This window comes from Chiloscyllium plagiosum, chromosome 11, assembly GCF_004010195.1.
Source record: "Chiloscyllium plagiosum isolate BGI_BamShark_2017 chromosome 11, ASM401019v2, whole genome shotgun sequence".
Classification (NCBI taxonomy): domain Eukaryota; kingdom Metazoa; phylum Chordata; class Chondrichthyes; order Orectolobiformes; family Hemiscylliidae; genus Chiloscyllium; species Chiloscyllium plagiosum.
In genome coordinates this window covers 24,096,029-24,118,045 of record NC_057720.1, presented here as the reverse complement: position 1 = coordinate 24,118,045, position 22,017 = coordinate 24,096,029, and the positions used below count along the sequence as shown (strand labels likewise).

Genomic DNA, 22,017 nt, shown 5'->3' with positions numbered 1-22,017 from the left:
AAATTAGAGTACTTGCAGCATTTTTATTTTATTTTTACGTTCGGCTCACATGTAGTGAAGAGTTTTACTGCATCTTTTGCAATACTGGGTTGGCAACATGTCCTCTCTGCTTGGTCCCTGCCCTGTTTGGCAGGGATTTGCAAATACTTGGCTTTTGCAGTAATAGGGAAAATGAAACATCTTTTGCAAGAAACTTTTTCTAAAACATTATAACACATCTTATTCTGAAGTGCATTAGGTGCAGTTACAGAAACCAATATCCTTGTATATTTAAATTCCATATTAATGTCTTCTTACAAACACTTTAACAAATAAAAACTTTATAGAACAATTAGTGTCAGATGTTTATCCTTTTGTTACGAAGTTTATGAATTGAAACCTTAGACCAGTTACAGGGACAACTCATTTCATTGAAATCACAAGCTTACTTGTGTAAGCTAAATTTCAAACCATTGGGGGAAAATAAGAGCAGTATGCAAATAGGGCATGAACAATTGTATAACGTTCATCATTTAAGAGAAGTGAAAGAATATTTTAAATGATTGAAAAAAATCTATTAATTATGTAATAGCTCAAAATATATGGAAGTGCAGAACAGTGACCTCTGCATATGAACTTAGTTCAACAATCTTTAGGGTAGCTTATTTGCTGCAGTATGCAATTTAATTCATTCTGTTCATCTAGGAGTGCTATTCATGTCTGTAGTTGCTAGCACATATACGCAGTCTCCCAGCACAGAGTCATGGCAATCCTGTGACATGATTTTCTTTCCTTTATGTCCTGCAGATAAATGACATACTGTTAGCATATCCATGGATGCCCCGTTTTTAACCAATTACAACTAATGCAAGATTCTGCAAGTTCTGCTTGCCTGGTTCGTTGGATTCCAATTAACTCGCTAGCGGTAGCTCAACTGTAGCAGGAATGGCTTGTGCTGCACTCAATATTGGTGTTCTGTAAAGTAGCCCTTAAAATAGAAGAAGAGACAATATGACATTGCACAGTGCCAGCATAGGAGATCAAATTTAACTTATCAAAGTAAGAGGGGCGCTTCTCTAAAAGGGCTCCCGTGTAGATATAGCATCACATTCAAATGTCCACAGTCACTTTTTCAATGGCTTACTATTGCCAAAGCTTATTTTAAGCTGTCTGACCTGTTAATATCCAAATCAGGATACCATAATATAGAAGGAACTCTAATTGCTATTTTTGGCCAGAACTGACTGAGCAAACTCCATGCACCCTCTGAACAGTGTTATTGGCAAAATAGATGTTGACACCTTGAATACAGCTCCTAGTTCCCCTTTATCAATTTTGCTTTACACATCCTCAAATAACCTGATAAATTTGATGAACATGATTTCCCCTTTTCTCAATATTGGTTAATTATGATTTCCTAAATGTCCTGATACTACATCCTTAATAATGTATTCCAGCATTTTCCCAATGACAGATATTAAACTAACTGTCCCATATTTACCTTTTTTCTGTGTCTTCCACATCCCTCCCCATCCTGTGCATTTGTTAAATAGTGATGTGGCATTTGCAGTTTTCAAATCTGCTAGGCCATTTCCAATATCTAAGGAAATTTAGAAGATTCAAACCAATGTATCTACTATCTCTGTAAACAATCTCTTGGTTCCTGGGTCCAAGGTCTTTCAACCTACTAGATTTCCTTGTATTTTTATCTCTCGTGACTGTTTAAGTTCTTTCATCCCTTTTCCCTCTTGAATTTCAACTTTCACTGGGATGCATTTCCTTCCACTAGGAGGACAGATACTAGTATTTATTCAAAGTTTCCACCATTTCCTCTTTTCCAATTCACCAATCTTATTCCTCCAAGAGACTAATATTCACTTTAGCTACACAACTATCTTGCATACTTGTAGAATTGTACTTTCTTCTCTTTTTTTAAGATCATGTTTGGAAGGGGTTCAATTTTTTTTGCAGTACTCTGGCCTTCCCTCATTGTACACCTTTTCTTTCATTCAATTTATATACAATTTGTGACCTCCCCACTTCGTCAAAGATGGTTTGTTGTTCATAGAGGCTTTCTTTCACAATAGAATATACCTTTTGAGAGTTATGAAATATCTTCTTAATATCTTTCCGTGCATATATACTGCCTCATCTTTTTAACTTCTAGCCTGGTCTATTTAGCTAACTCTATCTTCATAACAATAAATGTGGCATTTCCAGGTTGGTAAGTTGTAACTGGTAGAGTTTCACAGTGATCAGTGTTATGGCCTCATTTGTATTAAGTGCTTTGATGGATGCACCAATAGCAGGGTAAATAAATTACTCATATTAAAAATAGATGGGAAAGTAGATTAAACCAGTGGGCAAAACATTGGCAGTAGTAGTATGTGAGTAAGTATGAACTTGTCTACTTTGGCAGGAGGAATAAAAGAACAATATATTATTAAATGAAGAGAGACTGCATAACTCTACATTGAGGAATATGGGGTAACCTGGTACAGTTTGTTCTGACATAACATAATAGTTCTGTTCCCATGCAATCCTGTGATATAAGAAAATTGCATAACAGCAGCACCATTTAAACTAATAGGGCCAGAATCGCATTTGGATAATACAGGTAAGGAAAGTTCACGTTCTACAAATAATGGTCTAACTTCTTCAATCGCATTACAGCCAATTTCTGCTGGAGAAATGCACGCTATAGCAGAACTGACTATACTAGAATCACAAAAAGTTAGTGTGCAGGTCTAATCTCTGATTAGGAAGGTAAATGCAAGTTTGGCCTTTATTGCAAATGGGACTCAAATATAAAAGTAAGGAATTATTCCTATATCTGTTTGTATGCTGCATTTCACCACTGTGTACAATTTTGTTCTCCTTAAGAAGGGTTTTAATTTCATTAAAAACTGTTCAAGGAACATTACGTTGACTGATTCCTACACAAAGAATTTCTCGGATTTAAGGTGTTTAGCAAAAGAACCAGAAGTAATGTGAGAAGCCTTTTCTGCGAACAGTGAATTGAGGTAATGTGCAATGTACTGTCTTAAAATGATGTGGAGGGAGCTTCAATAATAACTTTCAAAAGAGAAATAGAAAAATAGTTATACAGGAACAACTTACGTGGCTGTGGGGAAATGAGGAGAATGGGGTTAATTGGATGGTTCTAATGAAGAACTTGTATAATGTACTTAGTGACATCCTTCTGTGTTGTATAATTCTATTCAATGAATATTTCTAAAACGACACTCCCAAATACAATCATGTGTCTTTTCCATACTGATGCTGACAGACCTATTCTGCATTTCACTAATATTTCATTATTAGTATGAAAGGTTTGCGAGCACTACCATGAATGAACTGCAAATTGTGTCTAAAAATGCTACTGCTGAGTTAAACTGATATAGCCAGTCAAAGGTTGCACTGGTTCATTAATTAGAACTTCAGCAAAATCTTTGCAGGTAAGACTTGATTGGCTACTTAGTTGTACTTTGGGAGTTATCTGTACTTGCACTGTTGCAAAGTTGTTTCTTCTATTTATTCACTTGTGGGATGTGGGCATCACTGGTCAGCATTTATTACAGAAAATCATAAAATTCAAAACAGAAATTCTTCCTGCACATTCATTGCAAAATATTACATCCTATTGTAACATATTTGTTCATTTATGAGAATTTCTACTTCTTGCACTTGCTATGATGTTACTATATAAAAAAGAAGTACAGGCAAACTTGGCTATTGTCCTTAGAATGAAGCTCTTCACTACATATTTAGAAATATGACCAATTCCCCTATTGCAAAACAATTACAAAAGTTACATCTTCACTTCTGAATGCAATTTACTTTGCCTATAACAATATCATGCTATTATGTTTCTGGCTGAGAGAATCTGCCTTTCAATTTTTTGGAAGTCCAATGAGCATTTTGGAAATATTTTATATTTCTAATAGTTCAAACTTGATCAAAGTTATTTATGGGCACAACTTTCAAAGACATGGTTTGATAGGAGACAATCTGCAGCAAATGATCTTTGTTACTGAATCTTTGTAGGAACCATGAGGGTCAACTGCAGACAGTTTAAAGACTTGACTTCTCAATTGGCAACAATGGAACTGCAGGCAGAGAAAAATAATGTATGTGGCCTTCCTTAGCTGTATTACAACACGTAAAATACACTGTCCTTATCCAGTCTCAAGATAATGAGGATTTTCCTTCCCAGCAACATTTGGCTAAAAACCGCCCCCTAACCAGGCTCAGTGTTAATACAAGGGCAAGCTTGTAATTGCAGGTGAATTAGGACCCAAACATCCCAAGGTCCTTGCTCTCCTGCTAACATTTCTGCCCTGGGCCTCTTGCAATCTTCTAATTAAGCACAATAAGCTCAATGAACAATCCCTCACCTTCCATTTAGGCATGTTATAACCACAAGGTCTCAGTTATGAACTGAATAACTGATTGCATGATGTCTGTTCCTTGTTTTTCCTAAATTGTCTCAAGCCACTCTCCTCACCCCCATGACGATTTTGCTGCTCCTTGGATGCTGCCTGAACTGTTGTGCTCTTCCAGCACCACTAATCCAGAAGTCACACGATACCAGGTTATAGTCCAGCAGATTTACTTGAAATCACAAACTTTTGGTGTGCTTCCCCTACATCAGATGAAGTGCACCTGGCGCTGTGTGACTTCTGACTTTGCCCACCCCAGTCCAACACTGGTACCTCTATGTTATACTTTGATTTCAATAGACAGGACCCATTCTCTCTCTTTCACACCTTAATTTACACTCTCTTTTTCTCTTTCACCACTACTAACAACTTTTCTGTCTTTTTCACCAGATCTGTACACCATTCATCTCTCCTCGATCTCTGTCAAACAATTATAATTAAAAAAAGCCAACATCTTTCACTTCCAAAGAACAGTCCTACTGGACTCAAAATGTTAACTCTCTTTCTCTCTTCACAGATGCTGCTGGGCGTGCTCAGTTTCCGCAGCATTCTGTGTTTGCTTCAGATTTCCAGCATCCACAGTATGCTGCTTTTATCACACTATTCTTCCAGGCACTCAGCATCTTATTAATCTAAGGAAGCAGAAGGCCTCATTTGGTTTGCATCAACTAACCAAACCTAGTGGCAAGTGGTCTTTTGGCTATTTTGCAAATATCCACACCATCAAAGGGACAGATCATTCAGACTAAGAAGTAGCCAGTGCTGTCAGTTAGGTTCCACCTGAACCTTCTGTTATCCCTGTTCAATCAATCCTTTCAGCATACCCTTTTATTCCATTTGCCCATGCTTATTTCACGTGGAACTACTCCATTTATTTGAAAGACTTCCTCATTCATCAGTCTATATTCTTACTGATCTCTTTGTAAATGAAGCTTGACTTGATCTCCTTACAATCAGCCCCAGGGATACCTATACAACAACTATCTGTGATGTAGAGGTGCCGGCGTTGGACTGGGATGGACAAAGTCAGAAGTCACACCACACCAGGTTATAGTCCAACAGGTTTATTTAAAATCACAAACTTTCGGAGCACTGCGCCTGATGAAGGAGCGGTGCTCTGAAAGCTTGTGATTTCAAATAAACCTGTTGGGACTATAACCTGGTGTGGGGTGTGACTTCTGACTTTGAACAACTACCTGGACATTGGCAGACTCCAAATACCTCAACTCCTCACGCTAAAGGTAAGGGTCTCCTATCATATGGGCAAATGGCTGGCAGTGACAAGTCAAAGTGGTGTTTGTAAGCATCTGGTCCACACTAATGAAGTGTCTCCTCAATGATCCCAGAAACAATTGGTGATATCTATATTGAAAAATATTATAAGACACCAGCATACCCACTGTAGCTGTGACCTGAGCAATTTTGGGGTCCATGCAACTTGACTTCAGTCTCTGTAACACTAAATAAAAGGCAAGTCATGATGGTTAATGTTTGAAACTTCTCAGGCAATCAAATCTTTTCTGTACCATAAATATGATAATTTGGATGTAAATTAAGTGAATAATTGATCAATTTTACCTGGTGCCAAATTACCAGCAAAGGCTGAAGATGAATGTTCCATTCCATGAAGAAAGCATCTTTGTTTACGTAGCTCTTCCTCTCTCTGCAGGACTTCTCTAATCTCCTGACTCAGAATAGATTCAGATCCATTTGAGCGGAGCTTGAAGAAGGGGTTCTTCTGCAATATCTCCTCTGACTGTGGAGATGAGATCGATGACAGTGAAAAGTTTGCGGAATGGCGCAGGACCACATCTGAAGTTTCCAGTATCACAATGTTGGAACTTTCGGCAGTTGGATATTTAAACTTCAGTACTTCATCAGTAACTCTTGTCTTTTCTTCCTTGGAAGAATTTAATAAACCATTTTCCAATTTAACATTATCACAATTCATTCCATTATTGAAAGAACACCTTTTCGTTGTAGAAGGTGCAGGAGTATTAATATGGAGGTTAAACATTTTGCTGTTTAACGGTAGTGGGAAAGGATAATGTTGTTCAAAGAATTTTCTTCTCTCCTCAATCTCTGGAATCAGACTGTGGTCATATGTTCCCTTTACTTTTCCTTGCTGGACAAGATCCTCCTCCCGTTGGCGCTCAAGTAAAATTTCACGCTGCATCTGCATCTCAGCAAATTGATTAATTTTAGCTTTGGCCAAAGGGGAAGGAACTGGCTGAAAAATAAGAGGCCTGGTTTTGATTTCAACATACTCTTCAGAGCCAGGGTGCTTCTTAATGCCCCTGGCCTTCCTTAGACTCTCTTCACGTTTCACTCCTAGACGGATCTCTCTTTCGATTGGTGTTTCAGGTTTTCCATTTGTAGCGGACACAGAGCTTGAAGCTTCATTCTGAAATATGGTGTCAGTTAAATTGTCACTTTCAGATCTAGACACTGAGTCATCCAAACCAGAATCACTATCTTCTGAACAAGCACTAAAATCTGCTATGTGCAAGAACAGGTTCTGCCCTAAATTCTCCACTGCACCCTTATTCCCCTGTAATGCAGCAATGCGCACTTTGTTATGTCGATTTGTCAAATCTCTCCAGGATTCCATTTCATTCACTTTAGTTGCTTCTGATGTGCTACTTCGTACTTTACCTTCAGAGAAAGAAGCTGGATGAGTTGTCACTTTATTTAAAAGTTCCATCATGGAAGGACCATCTGTGTTATCCCTAAAAATATGCTTAATTAAATTTTTGGTTTTCTGTGATTTGGCTGGTGCCCGATGGTCTTGCATTTTGCTAATCTCTTCCAAAAGCAACCACTGTCTGCGGGCAGTGGCAAAATCCATATGTTCTGTGTCCACATTTTCATTGCCTGATGCTTCAGTCTGGCTGTTTTGTACTTGGTTCTGTTCAGCAGTTTGGGATTTGGTATTGTTGGGCTTAATTTTCACTTCATCATTCTGGTTAGTATCACTTCTCAGTGACCTGTTCTCTGTTTCCATTTCTTCGAACACAAGTTTCTCACTTAGGGAAGGTGCACTCCCATTAGACTGACTTTCATAAATGAAGTCATTTGAATTTTTATTCATGGATTTGAATTTCTCTGTATGGGCAGAATCCAATTCTTCCACATATTGCACAGGAGTATCATTTAGCAAAGATTCTGACTCTTTCTGATAAGTCATACTTTTGTTTGATGCTTCATTACCATTACTGATCGAATAAAATATTGTAGGTCCATTTAAATGAGTGGCTGACTGACCATTCAAGTCTTGATTCATCGCTGAGAAGGGTTCAACATTTTCTTCATTTTGGCCAACATCTGGAATGGTTTCTTGTATTCTTTCATTATCATTGGTTACTGAATATCCCTTTGTTCCAGTAACTGCAGAAGTGGCTGTTTCATTTTCAGTTTGATTGGTAATTTGGAAGGTGCTCACTGTTTCTTCTTGGTTGAACTCATCTACAACTGTTGCAGCTGTGGTCAGTGTGAAAGCGTCGTTTGCAATGCCTTGGCATGGCACCTCCAAATCCTCTTCCGATGATTGAACAGTCACTGTACCCAGGACATCAGTTGGAGAATCTTTGAAGTGGTCTTTGTGAATAATGGCATAAATCGCTTCAGGCATTTCGTAGGATGAAGACATGCTTTCAAACACTAAAGGCATTTGCACCATATGATCTAAATTATCCATTTGGAAAGGAAGTTCTATGCCAGATGCATTGTCATTCTGATTTCCATCACTGGCTTCTTTTACGCCCATTAATGTAGTAGGTTCTGTTACTATGCAAGGATTCAAGGTTTGCTGTTGGTCAGTTAACTCAGCATGTTCACTTTCATCAGTCATGGTAATGTTTCTTTGATGAAACGTGCCATTTTCTGTTTCCATAACGATGGAGTTGGACACACAAGTAGTTTTAGGTTCCAAAATGTTCTCACTGATTTCCATGGTTACAGCTGGTGCACAAGTATCTCCCATATTAACATTTCCTTTCAGTTCCTTATCATTCTTTTTCCACTTGGCCAGGAAGACACTTGGCTACAAAAGATAAACATACATGAAAATTATTAAAATGTTTTCCAGATAGTTAGGTCACAGTTCAAGAAAGAACAAAAAAAAATTTCATTTCTGAAATTTCTGTCTTTTGGTTGAGGTGTTAAAAGCCGGGGCCCCTTTCAATCTGACAAAAGAAGCAGCAGAATAGGATTTCTTCTGGTTTCCTGGGTAACTTTTATCTTTCAACCAGTTAAAGCAGATAGTCTTGTAAAGTGTTTCATTGCCGATTGTTGCATTTTGCCATGGGCATTTCATTGGCTGGAACAGGAACCACACTCCTAACATACCTCATATACCATAAAGTGCTTTGGAATGTCCCAAAGTCATGAAAAGCATTATATACAAAATGCAATCCTTTTTTAATACTACAGAATATCCATCATATTTTGACAAAATGTTTGGACTGTTAACCCTAATAAGGAACTTGCAGGGTTTACAAATTATTGGTGATAGCAGTGCCAAGGAGACAGGATACCAGGGCACCTATTGAATAGATCTGTAGATTTTAAAATGTAACACCACTTCTTACTTTATGAGTTTTAATAAGTGTTGCAATGAGATGAGGAGAGAATTGAATCCCTGCTTTTTAACCACTTTGGTTGGCTGCATGAAAAAACTTTAAGGTATTTTTGACATCTATAATCACATGCTCGAATCAAAAAGGAAGCAAAATACAAGGTTTTCTTGAGTGAAGAAACCTACGGAAAAGAAATTGGAGATCAAACTCACGCGCACAGACTCAAGTACAAACTCAAGTACAAAGTTTATAAAGGGGAATGCATGTTGGACAGAAGGAAATCAAAATTGTGCATTTTAGAAAGTCCTTAGAATCCTTGTCGTTTTTGGTTTAACCTGAAACTACACTTCTTTATGTGATGACTTGCATTCTCATTAACAGTGACATTTGAAGATATCTTGGTAATTAGCCATTTCACCAATCTGCTTTATCACTAGCCACTGTTTTTCAAGAGGCTGACTGATAAACAGGAATCTGCTGTTACAAATTAATCATTCTACCTCCCTGCTCTACCTCAAATGCTGTTGTCCGCAATACAGTTCCTTTGTATATTCTTGTGTTTGACTTCATTGTTTTCCCCCCAACTGGATAATCTTCAGGGTACTTTCACCCAATGTATGAAACTTTCACAAAGACGAAAATCAAACAGGAGTTACAGATCAGAGTGACTGGTTTCAATCATTTTCATGTCATGTTAATTTTTGTTCAAACTAAGTCTTACACATTGATGGAATCCTGATCTCATCTAAACCAGTCAAGTACAGTGCTTTCCCTCTTATTAAACTCTTATTAGTCCATGAAAAGTCCCAGTATCAAATAAATCTGACAATAGTAGTCAAAAATTGATAGTCCATTTTTATCACTACAATAACATGAATAATGAAAACAAACAATATTTATTTTATGGTGAGCATTTTGTTACATGGTCCGCATAAAATAACAATACCAAAATCAAGACGGAAGTACATTAATTCTCTTCAATCTAAAATTAGTCCAAAATCTGCTTTGTGAATGGCAGCTGGACTTGTTCCTTGAGCTGTACTTTAATGACAAGCAACATGAGTTCGACTGGGACAACACTACTATTATAAGATAAGCCAAACAGAGAACAGCCAGGGAATTCCTAGAGGCATGGCACTCATCCACAGGTTCAATCAATAAGCACATCGACCTGGACCCAATATACCGGCCATTGCAGCGGACAGCTGGAACTGCCAACCGGAAGCGGCAGGTACAAATCACTATAAATGCCGGAGGAAACATCACAGAAGCGCTTCACAGGAGGCTCCCAAGCACTGAGGATGTCACCTAGACAGGGGACGAAACGTCTGCAACACAAATTCCCAGCTCGGCGAACAGAACCACAAAAACGAGCACCCGAGCTACAAATCTTCTCCCAAACTTTGTATTTTAATCCTTCATTGTCTAGTCTTATAATGACTGATGAAGAGCTGCAACTTCCTGATGAAGAGCTTATGCTTGAAATGTCAAATCTTCTGCTCCTCAGATGCTGCCTGACCAGCTGTGCTTTTCCAGCAACACAATTTTTGAATCTGATCTCCAGCATCTGCAGTCCTCACTTTCTCCCAGTCTTATAATCTATATACCAGATTCAGGCACTTTTACAAATTAGTGTTAATCTTATATTAATGAGTAGTAATATTAGATTTCTCTACTGTACAGTATCTGGACTTAACACTCCTTACTGAACTTGACATCAACCAGATTGGACTATTTGCAGTTTGAAATTATATTATATTTATTTGGTCTCTAAGTGGGTAAATCTGTTTTTACCTCAATGTTATGTCACTGATGGTCTCTACTGGTAGAGTCTGCTCTGAGGTATGTTCCCTTCCCTTTTCCATTCAATTTGGGAATGTATGTTTTATTGAAATACTGCTGCCCTCAGGTGGATATTCAGCCTCTGCTATATTTCCCTGCAGCTCTTCCTCTACATGAGACTTCACCTACACTTTGTCTTGGCCTTTCTTTCCTGATCACCATGTAAATTTACCATGAAGGTATCTGTTAATTAGATCTATGGCTCAGTTGTGACATCTTTATCACTTTTTGTGCCTCTTTCTCACCTTCTGACCCAAATTCCTATGGGTTCTGTCCTATTTATGGGAATTGTCCTTCCTCACAACTGGTAATTTCCCATTCTGACATAATTGGCCAGTTTTCAGTACTGTTCAATTTAATTAATCCTTCCTGAACCACTCCTACCCTTGTGATTTGGTGTCCTGTTTACGGGCACTACTGAACCTTTTCAGCTGTCAGCCTCTTTCCCAGTTCTTATGCTTATGTCAGGGGTGGCATAGTGGCTCACTGGTTAGCATTGCTGCCTCACAGCACTAGGGACCTAGGTTCAGTTCCACCCTCAAGTGACTGTCTGCACGGAGTTTGCACATTCCCCCTGTATCTGCATTGGTTTCCTCCAGTTTCATGTACTCAACTTTGATGTACTGAACAATTTATGATAAATTTTTCTAAGCAAAATTCAATATTAGTAGACCATCATAATGACTGTCAGGCCATTGTTGTACAATGGCTTTTCACAATACTTCCTAAGTCTTGATGTAATTTTGTACTGTTGCCCTTTTCACATTAACATACCCACTATGCTCCAATGCAATAGCAAAGCTTCTTACACTCAATTAAATTTACTGCATTTTCTTTCTTCCTACCGTCAACAGCCTCCTCAAAATTCTCTTAAACAGTGCCTTCTCTCAACTCCTTGTGTGTTTCCAAGGGATTGGTTATTTGTTTTGAAACCTTTCAGATAAGTAAATAATTCAGTCAACCCTTGTGGATCAATGACCTAATTTGGTATGTCAGCAAGGAGACAATCCCAGGAAAGCCAATTTAAGATGGTTTGTACTGTACTGGTTTATGACATGGAGTGTAACCACTGAAAATGATTAGCTTGTTTTGGTTCAGTATTATCAAAGATGATTTTGGCATAGAAAACTCAGAAATTGAAAGCTTTGAGGGGAGTTCACAGGAGATCTGACTCAGATCAGAGGCAAATATAATTCCTCACCTGAAATAATGAGTATAGGTCAATTCAGAGAAAGTACAGTTACTTACATTAAAAGAAAATGTGATTTCATTCAACTCTGATGACTGCTTGGTTGGAAACCTGCAGATTATTGAAAAGCTGTGAAAGTTTAAGTTCTCAGCTTTGTGATTATTCAGTTAAGAAGACTTCACAGTTCACAGGAAAGAACTGGGAAGAATCAGCTGTATTTAATATAGAGATTTCATACTGAGGGGAAATTACTCAGAAACAAAAATTGAAATTGCTGGAAAAGTTCCGCAGGTCTGGCAACATCTGCAGAGAGAAATCAGAGTTAATGTTTTGGGTTGAATTGTCCTTCCTCACAACTGGTAATTTAGCAAGGTTTGAAACACTGCAGAGTGTTGGCAATGAGAAATTTTTTAGACTTATGTTGGGTATGTTTAATGATTTTTCCAATTGTGCTCTACATGTGAATAACTTGCTTAATTTTTACTGTTCTTATCTTTTATGTGATAAACTTCCTTTTTGCTGTTAGGATTGTGTACAAAATGGATTAGTTGGACCAAAGGATCTGTTTCTGTGCTATATGACTCAATGACATAAAGCTTCAAAGGAATTGTGGAATTAAGTGGAAAGGGATTGGACAAGGGAAAAAAAATTGAATTGAAGCAGGAAGAGATGAGTTCTGAGGGGCGGAAGCAGGCAGAAACAATGGATGTGCCTGGGCAGTCCTTTTTGTGGATTTTGGGAAGGAGGTTGAACTGAGCCATGCAGGGTTGGGAGGTAGTGGGGGGCAGATCACAGATTAAATTAGCTTAGTGACCGAAGTGGACACTGGACTGCCCAAGTAGCTCTTCCTCCTTTTGTGACTATGTTTCAGGGAGAACAGGCAATGGTATATTGTTGCTGGGCTAGAAATTCAGATTTCTGAGGACCTGAGTTCAAATCTCATTGCAGCAAATGGTGCAAAGAAAATCTGGAATTAAAAGATGACTGAAAAACTATGATGGTCACAACAAACTGGTCTGGTTCACTAACGATACCCTGTAGGCCTGCTTTGGTTTCAAAAACAGGAATGAAACTGGAGCAAAATCCTGGCATTGATCTAGACACTGGTAAAAACAACAGCAAACACTGGAAATTCCTTCTTTTCACCATCTGGGGCTAGTGCTAAAATTGGAAGATCTGTCTCCCAGACTAGTCTAACATAGTCATATTCATGGAATCATAACTTACAAACAAAATTCCAGACAACACAGTTATAAAAAACATGAAAGAATCACAGATACCAGAAATCAGAAACAAAGCCAGAATCTGCTGGAAAAGGTCTACCAGCATCTGTGGAAAGAATTCAGAGTTAATATTTTGGGTCCAGTGGCCTTCTTCAAAACGTTCTGTGGGATGTGATGAGTTCTGTGGGTCAAGAGCAGGCAACAACAATGAAGCTACTTGGGCAGTCCAGTGTCCACTTCAGTCACTAAACTAATTTAATCTGTGATCTGCCCCCCACTACCTCCCAACCCTGCATGGCTCAGTTCAACCTCCTTCCCAAAATCCACAAAAAGGACTGCCCAGGCACATCCATTGTTTCTGCCTGCTTCCGCCCCTCAGAACTCATCTCTTCCTGCTTCAATTCAATTTTTTTTCCCTTGTCCAATCCCTTTCCACTTAATTCCACAATTCCTTTGAAGCTTTATGTCATTGAGTCATATAGCACAGAAACAGATCCTTTGGTCCAACTAATCCATTTTGTACACAATCCTAAACTAAACTAGTCTCGCCTGCCTGCTCCTGGCCCAAATCCCTCCAAACTGTTCCTATTCATAAAACAACTACATATCTTTTAACATTGTAATTGTATGCAAATCCACCACTTCCTCAGGAAGTTCATTCCACATGTAAACCACACTCTGTGTAAAGAATTTGTCTCCCGTGTCTTATTTAAATCTTTCTCCTCTCACCTTAAATATGTGTCCCCTAGTCTTGAAATCCACCATCCTAGGGAAAAGACAATTACCATTAACTTATTTATACCTCTCACTATTTTAAAAACTTCTATCAGGTCACTTCTCAATCTCCTACACTCCAGTGAAAAAAGTCCCAGCCTTTCTTTATAACTCAAACTTTCCATACCTGGCAACATCCCAACTTCCAGTTTGCGGGCTCCAACCGCCTCCTCTTTACCAGTGATGTGCAATCCCTTTATATGTCCATTCTCCCATCAGGATGGTCTCAGGTTTTTCTGCTTTTTCATGAAATAAAATGGCCTAAACCGTCCCCAACCACCACCATTCTCCTCTGCCTGGCTGAGCTTGTCTTGACCATAAACAGCTTCTCTTTTACCTTCTCTCTTTCTGCTGGTCAAAGGTGTGGCCATGAATACACACATGGGGTCCAGTTATGCCTGTGTCGTCGTGGAGTACATGGAAAATTCCTTGTTCCAGTCCTATTGCAGTGTCCACCCACAACTCTTCCTCCAGTATATCGATAATATCATTGATGCTGCTTCCCTCTCTCATCTAGAAATGGAAGTTTATCATCTTTGCTTCCAATTCGGCCCAACAAGTCCACACCGCCCCGCCGAAGCGCAACCCACCCATACCCCTACATTTACCCCTTACCTAACACTACTGGCAATTTAGCATGGCCAATTCACCTGACCTGCACACCTTTGGACTGTGGAAGGAAACCGGCGCACCCGGAGAAAACCCACGCAGACACGGGGAGAACGTGCAAACTCCACACAGTCAGTCGCCTGAGGCGGGAATTGAACCCGGGTCTCTGGTGCTGTGAGGCAGCAGTGCTAACCACTGTGCCACCGTGCCGCCCACTTTGATGATGCCAACTTTGACAAGGGGACCTCCCTGTGGGAACAGTCTCTGGGGAATGTTGACAGTGGAGGGGAGGAGAAGATGTGTCTGTTGATGGCATCCTGCTAGAGGTAGTGGAAATGGCAGTGGATGATCCTTTCAATTCACAGAAGCTTTGGAGAGGGTACAGAAATGGTTTAGCAGGATATCGCCTGGGTTGGAGAGTAAATGCCATGAGAGGAGATTGGACAAACTTGGTTGATTTTCATTTGAATGTTGAAGGATGAGAGGCGACCTGATAGAAACTTACAAAATTATGACAGACATGGACAGAATAGATAGTCTGAGTCTTTTTCCCAGGATAAACTCTCAATTATTAGGGGACATAAGTTTTAGACGAAAGGAGGTAAGTTTAAAGAGGTCTGGATTTTTTTTACCCAGAGGGTGGTAAGTGCCTGAATGCACTGCCAGAAGAGGTAGTGGAGATAGATACAATAGAAATGTTTCAGAAGCATCTTAACAGATACATGAATAGGCAGGAAATAGAGGGATTTGGACTGCAGAGACGCCGATGGTTTTTAGTTTCGAAAGGCATCATGTCTCAGCACAGTCTTGGTGGGCCAAAGGGCCTGTTCCTGTGCTGTGTTGTTCTTTGATTGGAATAGGGAGGAATTTCTTCACCCAGAAAGTGGTGAGCCTCTGTCACAGGAAACTGAGGTCAAAACATTCAAAACTTCCAAGAAAGATCTGGTTCTGAGGACTGAAGGGATGAAAGGATATAGGGTAAAAGCAGGAACAGGATACAGAGTTGGATGATCACCCATGATTACACTGAGTGGCTGAACAGGCTCTAAAGCCGAATGCTCCTATATTCTCTGTCTCTATGTTTCAAAAGGTAAGCCCTACATCCCAAGAATGACTTCAGTGAAACTTTTCTGGACTTCTAATACAATAACATTTTCTTTTTCAGTTAAACAAAACTTCCTGAACAGAAAAAAGTATTTAATGATGTGACATAGATTTTCAGAGTTTTTCCAACACTTCTTTGTATTTGACAACTTCGCCTTCTGCAGCATTTTGCTTTTATTTATAATTTGACTCTAAAATGAGCAACTAAACAATGCTAATTCTTGTGATGGAAAGTAAGTTAATGGTTGTTAATTTTCAATGTTCATAAATTGGATTCCCTCTGTAGGAACTAAATTGCCTCAACAGAGAATTAACAACTTGGTATTGTATAAGTGAAACTGGATTGAGCGAATATCCATACTTTACAGTGTACAAGATCAACTTCTGGCAAAGGTTGACCGAGCATTCTGATAAATATTTTGGTTTCTTACTACTGAAGGTAACCTAATTATTGTTTCGTAAACAGCTACGTACACCCAATGTCCTTTTACAGCCCTTGTAGAGTTGATGGCTCTATTGCATTGAATTACCAGTCAGTGATATTGTTATAGACAAAAGGCTAAAGATGTTTAAGGTTCCACTGGAAGATGGTTCCGATGCTAGATTTACTCAAATATCTAAGCCTTGTGTAGAATATTGTGAAAATCACTAGCCAGTAACTTCAGAATTACTTGATGTAACTTACAGTACAGAGTAAAGTTTCTAACTGCATCTCAGGTAGCAGGAACATCCATTGATAGAAGTTATTAATGAGGTCAAATCCTGTAACTCTATATTAAAAAAGCTAAATTAAAAGGAAAAACAGGTTGCTCTTGTGATGAAACTGAGGGTGCTGGTAATTTAATATTCTGCATCAAAACTGAACAGGTAGCTCAAGGAGTTCCAAACATTCTTGTAATGTAACAAGATTGCTAATTTTTGTAACAAAGTTAAATAGTTAGGTCAGGATGTTTAAAACTTAACATTATGAATACAATAAAAGACAGAGAGGTAACGTGCTATAAATACTATTGAAAATTACATGGTTCAAATGCAATGCATCCTTCAATTCCCTAAAGGGCACCAATGAACTAGATGCATAATTATAACAATTGACAATGTTTACAGGACTGCCATTCTAGATTCTTATTGAATTCCAATTGCACTGTCAACTGTAATGGGTTTCGAACCTGCATCCTCAGAACATTAGCCTGCGGTCTTTGGTTTACTTGCTCAGTGACAATACTACTACTACTCCCTGAAAGGGTAGTAGAGGTGGGAATGTGCAAGACATTTCAGAACTATTCTGATGAGTACTTGAAATGCCATAGTATACAAGGCTACAGGCCATGTGCTGGAAATTGAGTAATGTAGATAGACGTTGAATGACTGACATGGACATGATGGGCTGAAGGGTCTCTTTAGAATCAGAATCCCGACAGTGTGAAAAGAGGCCATTAGATCCATCGAGCCTGTATCACTTCCCATCCAATCCCCACATTTCTCATGCCTAATCTACCCAGCCTGCACATTTGTAGACACTTGGGTGGATTTTTAAAGCACGGCCAATCCACCTAACTTGCAGATCTTTGGGCTGTGGGAGGAAACCAGAGCACTCAGAGGAAACCCACCCAGCCATGCGGAGAACGTGCAACTCCACACAGTCATCCAGGGTTGAAATCGAACCCAGTCCCTGGCACTGTGAGGCAGCACTGCTAACCACTGTGCAACCATGCTGCCTTTTCTCAGGTGCAAAATAGCTCTATGATAGTGCTGAAAGGAACATAGGGGAGAATTAGCAGAAACATTGATCACTACAGCCTCTTTGAGTACAAAAGACTGGAGGATCAATCATGTTGAAATAGTGAAGTCCTATATTGAAGGGTATGAGACTGGAGTGCAGCCATTTGAAACAGATACCCCTCATTAATGAAATATGGTTGCAGAGCTGGACCATGGACGGATGCAAACTACAAAAGTTACAGGCAGCTTGGGAATCAGTGAAGTTACTTCAAATCTATTTAACTGAATTGCTCTATGCAACACTTTCATTAGAAATGCAATGGATGGCTCCAGCAATTGGTTATCAGCCACATCTCATTATTGGAATCAATATCCAAGATTGAAGAATGCAATATTACTCAAGGATACCAAATGAGATTTGATTTTTAGATACTCCAATCACCTATTTCAAACCAGGAAAGCTACTGGTTTCCCAAGAATGCAGCATTACGATAGGAAGGTGGTGGAAGCATTGGAAAGGTGCAAGGAGATTTACCAGGATGCTGCCTGATATGGAGGGAGGGTCTTATGAGGAAAGGCTGAGGGACTTGAGGCTGTTATCATTAGAGAGAAAGTTGAGAGATTACTTAATAGAGACGTGCAAGATGATCAGAAGATTAGATAAAGTAGACAGTGAGAGCTTTTTTCCTTGGATGGTGATGGCGAACATGAGGGGACATAGCTTTAAATTGAGGGGTGATAGATATAGGACAGATGTCAGAGGTAAATTCTTTACTCAGAATAGTAAGGCCTTAGAAGATAATGCAATAGATGGGCTTCAGATTGGTTTCACAGGTGCAACATTAAGGGCTAAAGGGCTGTACTGCGCTGTAATATTCTATGTTCTTTTCAAGAATGGGGAGAGGGATGAGCCAGATAATAAAAAACAGGCCAGTGAAAATCAATACTACTGAGACTGCATAATATGGGCTACACCACCATCAGGAGCAGAGCATCACAGCCAGCTGATCTCACCAGCCAGAAATGTGCATGTGCCAGCGGTCACTTTATCAGACACTTCAGTGCCTTGATCAGATTGAGAACCTGGGTTGAAGTGGGAGTGGGGGAAGAGGGGAAACTGGCATGGGAGCACCTCTAACTTTCAGGCTTGGGAAAGGGAGCCTCCCGAGGAAGTATGGCAGCAGGAGGGGGCTTGGCAGTAACTTGGCAAGTACTGTGCTCCCCTACTCCAATACCACTTCCTGTCCCTTCAAGGAGACACACCATCGCTCTTTCATTATCTCATTCTGATCACTTAATCTGAACTATCAACATCATTTATTCACTGACATCCTACACCCACTACCCCCAACCACCCTCCCACGTCCTCTTCCCACCTCCCCCCCAAAACTATAGCATAAATGCCTTTCTGTCCATATTTTACTTCAGCTCTGATGAAGAGTCATTAGACTCAAAACGTTAGCTTCCTCTCTCTCCATGGATGCTGTCTCACCTACTGTGATCTCCAGCATCAGGACTGATTCCAGCATCTGCAGTAATTTGTTCTTACTGTGCAGAAGCATTGGCCAAGAAGACCTACTTCCACAGACACCTTGAGGGAGGAGTTGCTCCTCTACGTCACCCCTAGCATCCACCTCCCAGTCCTCTCATTCTCAGCCTGATGATGTTAGTGCAGTACATGCTAATATAGACTCTTTCTGTAGCCTGTCGCACTCAATGGACTGCGCATGCTCACGCAGCAGTTTAGCATTACAGATAACCCATCATTTTAAAATGGGTCTCGGAAAAGAACTGGCAGATGAGGAACATGAAGGGTTATGAACAAAAAGCACGCATGAAGAATTAAATGTGACAACACTTTCAAGAGCCAACAGCAGCATATTGGCAAAAACAGCCACCTTCTATAAGTTACATTACAATGATTGCTACATCTAAAATTTATGATGTCATTTACTATTTCCAGGAAATATCCAAAATTTCTTTCAATTTCATTTGAATGATACACACCAAATTAAGCTCCTTCTTTCCTATTTGTATTCAACAAAGTTCCTTTAAAAATTCTACCTCTGGCCTCAATAATAGCTGAAGATGGCCTCAAGTGTTTTTCTCCTGACCCCTACAGCTTTAGTACCTGTAGTTTCTGGTAACCTCACTGAAAGTGCTTTAAAATGCTTTTAAGTTCTGAAAAACATGTTCAAGGCCCCGATTGTTGCATCCCATTCCATTATCTCAGGCTAGAGCATGACACACTGCCTGAAAGATGTCAATTGAAATCATAAACAGTATAAAGTTAGTGTAGGCATGTTATCGCATTGCAGTAATTTTAATCACCCTAAAACATGTTCCATTCAGTAAAACTGGCAATCAATGCTTTAAATATTCATTATTATGATTTTGCAAATTGCTTAAAACATCTGCACTGGGTTACAGACCGTGCCTCTGTCAATCTGCTTCTTTGTAAATTTACTTCCCTGAAAAATGAAATTGTAGAGTTTAAACTATGCCCTGATGTAAATGTGGAAAAAAATGCATTCTAAGAAATCAACAAAGCATTACTTTTGGTTCAAGGCGTACATTATTAATCCTGAAGCAAGTTAATTCCATTCACAATGGATCTGATTTTCGAGTTCACCAATAAAAACCAAGGACAGGAGGAAGAAAAATCCAAAACAGTATCACAATTAACTGGCCAATACTAAATTTAGTTTCCATATTAATATACAATGAATAGCTAATTTGTTAAGCCTTGAGTGATAATGATTATGGAAATGTTTATATTACTGTTTCCAAAGGACACTGCACTTAAAAGCAGTTGCTAAATTGCCCTAGTTTCACCTAAAGAACTGTCTCAACAATAGAAGATCTGAGGTACTTGTTTCAGAATCCCTGGTGAATAATCTTTCTAGGTATCTATTCACAGTTGATGTTATAGTTTTGCTGCTGACAAAATTACAAGGATACTTTGTGGGCGGCACGGTGGCACAGTGGTTAGCACTGCTGCCTCACAGCGCCTGAGACCCGGGTTCAATTCCCGCCTCAGGCGACTGATTGTGTGGAGTTTGCACGTTCTCCCCGTGTCTGCGTGGGTTTCCTCCGGGTGCTCCGGTTTCCTCCCACAGTCCAAAGATGTGCAGGTCAGGTGAATTGGCCATGCTAAATTGCCCTTAGTGTTAGGTAAGGGGTAAATGTAGGGGTATGGGTGGGTTGCGCTTCGGCGGGTCGGTGTGGACTTGTTGGGCCGAAGGGCCTGTTTCCACACTGTAATGTAATCTAATCTAATCTTTGTCCTGCTGTTATATCCTTGGAACTGTTTTTGTTTCCCCAAAACATTAAACATCATTTCACTTTGTGACAATATTCCTCCGAGAAGATGACTTCTTCAGAAAGTCTGACTGAAATTAGACAAGAAATGCATTAGTTTGGAATAAAGCAATTACTAAGATATAAATTAGAAAGAGTTCCTCATTTATTCTGTTCAATATCAGCGTAAGAATATAAAGAGAGTGTGTTCTCCATCTGATTAGACTTTATTCAATTTTTCCATCACATTTTATTAAGACATCCCAGCAGTGCTTTTGAAATTACATTAGATTCAGAAAGTTGAACAAAATCTTCATTGGCATAGAGGACAGGCAATTGGCAGATTGTTAAAAGTTGAATAGTGGTGTATTTATAATTCTTTCACACTACACGAATGAAGGAGTTATTTTCAGTCTTCTAATCCATTTCCTCCAACTCACTGCTACCTTAACATGTTTAATTCATAACACAAATCCTGGTACCTTGATTTTAAACAAAAATGTTAGTTGTATTCTGTTGCCATTTGTAAATATTCTGTTTTGTTTCCCAAAAGTTTGCCAGCAGACTTGATGGGCTGAATGGCTTAATTACTCCTCCTCTGCCTTATGGTCTTTTGTTCAGAGAAATTAATACACACGTCTAGAGCAGAAGTGACTCAGACCTGTGTCTGCCAGTCCAGAGGGAGGGATGCTATCACTGTGTCACAAAAGGACCCCATATGTTGCATGCAATTGAGACATTGGCAGCTTGACAATGCTGGTGCAAAGTGTTTGAATTGTCTAGTATAGTTTGTACAGGGATGCTCAAGACCAAATAAAATAGAGAAATGATGATTGCATACTATTAAAGGAGCTATTAAATAAGGTTATGTAAGATTACAAAATGATCATGATCAATTTGGTTAGTTGCCTGAGAAGTGGTAAATGGAGTTTAATTTGGATAAATGTGAGGTATTACATTTTGGTAAAAGAAACGAGGGCATGACTTATACAATTAATGGTAGGGCCCTTGGTAATGTTGTAGAACAGAGAGAGCTAGGGGTTAAGGTACATGATTCTTAGAAATTTGTTTCACATGCAGACAGGTGGTTAAGGAGGCATTTAGTATGCTTGCCTTCATTGCTCAGATTCTGAGTATAGGAGTTGGGGTGTCATGTTGAGGTTGTACATGACGTTGGTGAGACTTCTTCTGAAGTACTGTGTCCAGTTCTGGTCTCCTTGTTACAGGAAGGATATTATTAAGTTGAAGAGGGTTCA

General features: G+C 39.3%; 1 protein-coding gene across 3 annotated transcripts in view; it reads right to left on the bottom strand.

Annotated features, from left to right (window-relative positions):
• Positions 1-350: 350 nt before the first annotated feature.
• The window catches only part of LOC122554220, a 46,537-nt gene continuing 24,870 nt past the window's right edge, over positions 351-22,017 (bottom strand). For 2 of the 3 annotated variants that reach the window (XM_043698886.1, XM_043698888.1), the window contains exons 2-5: positions 6,000-8,463; positions 5,818-5,880; positions 872-967; positions 351-780 (exon numbers count right to left, since the gene is read on the bottom strand). In XM_043698886.1, the coding sequence (XP_043554821.1) occupies positions 891-967; positions 5,818-5,880; positions 6,000-8,463 (2,604 nt within the window). In that variant the 3' untranslated portion in view covers positions 351-780; positions 872-890. The remainder of the gene's footprint in view (positions 781-871; positions 968-5,817; positions 5,881-5,999; positions 8,464-22,017) is intronic. The other variant, XM_043698887.1, reaches the window with a different exon arrangement.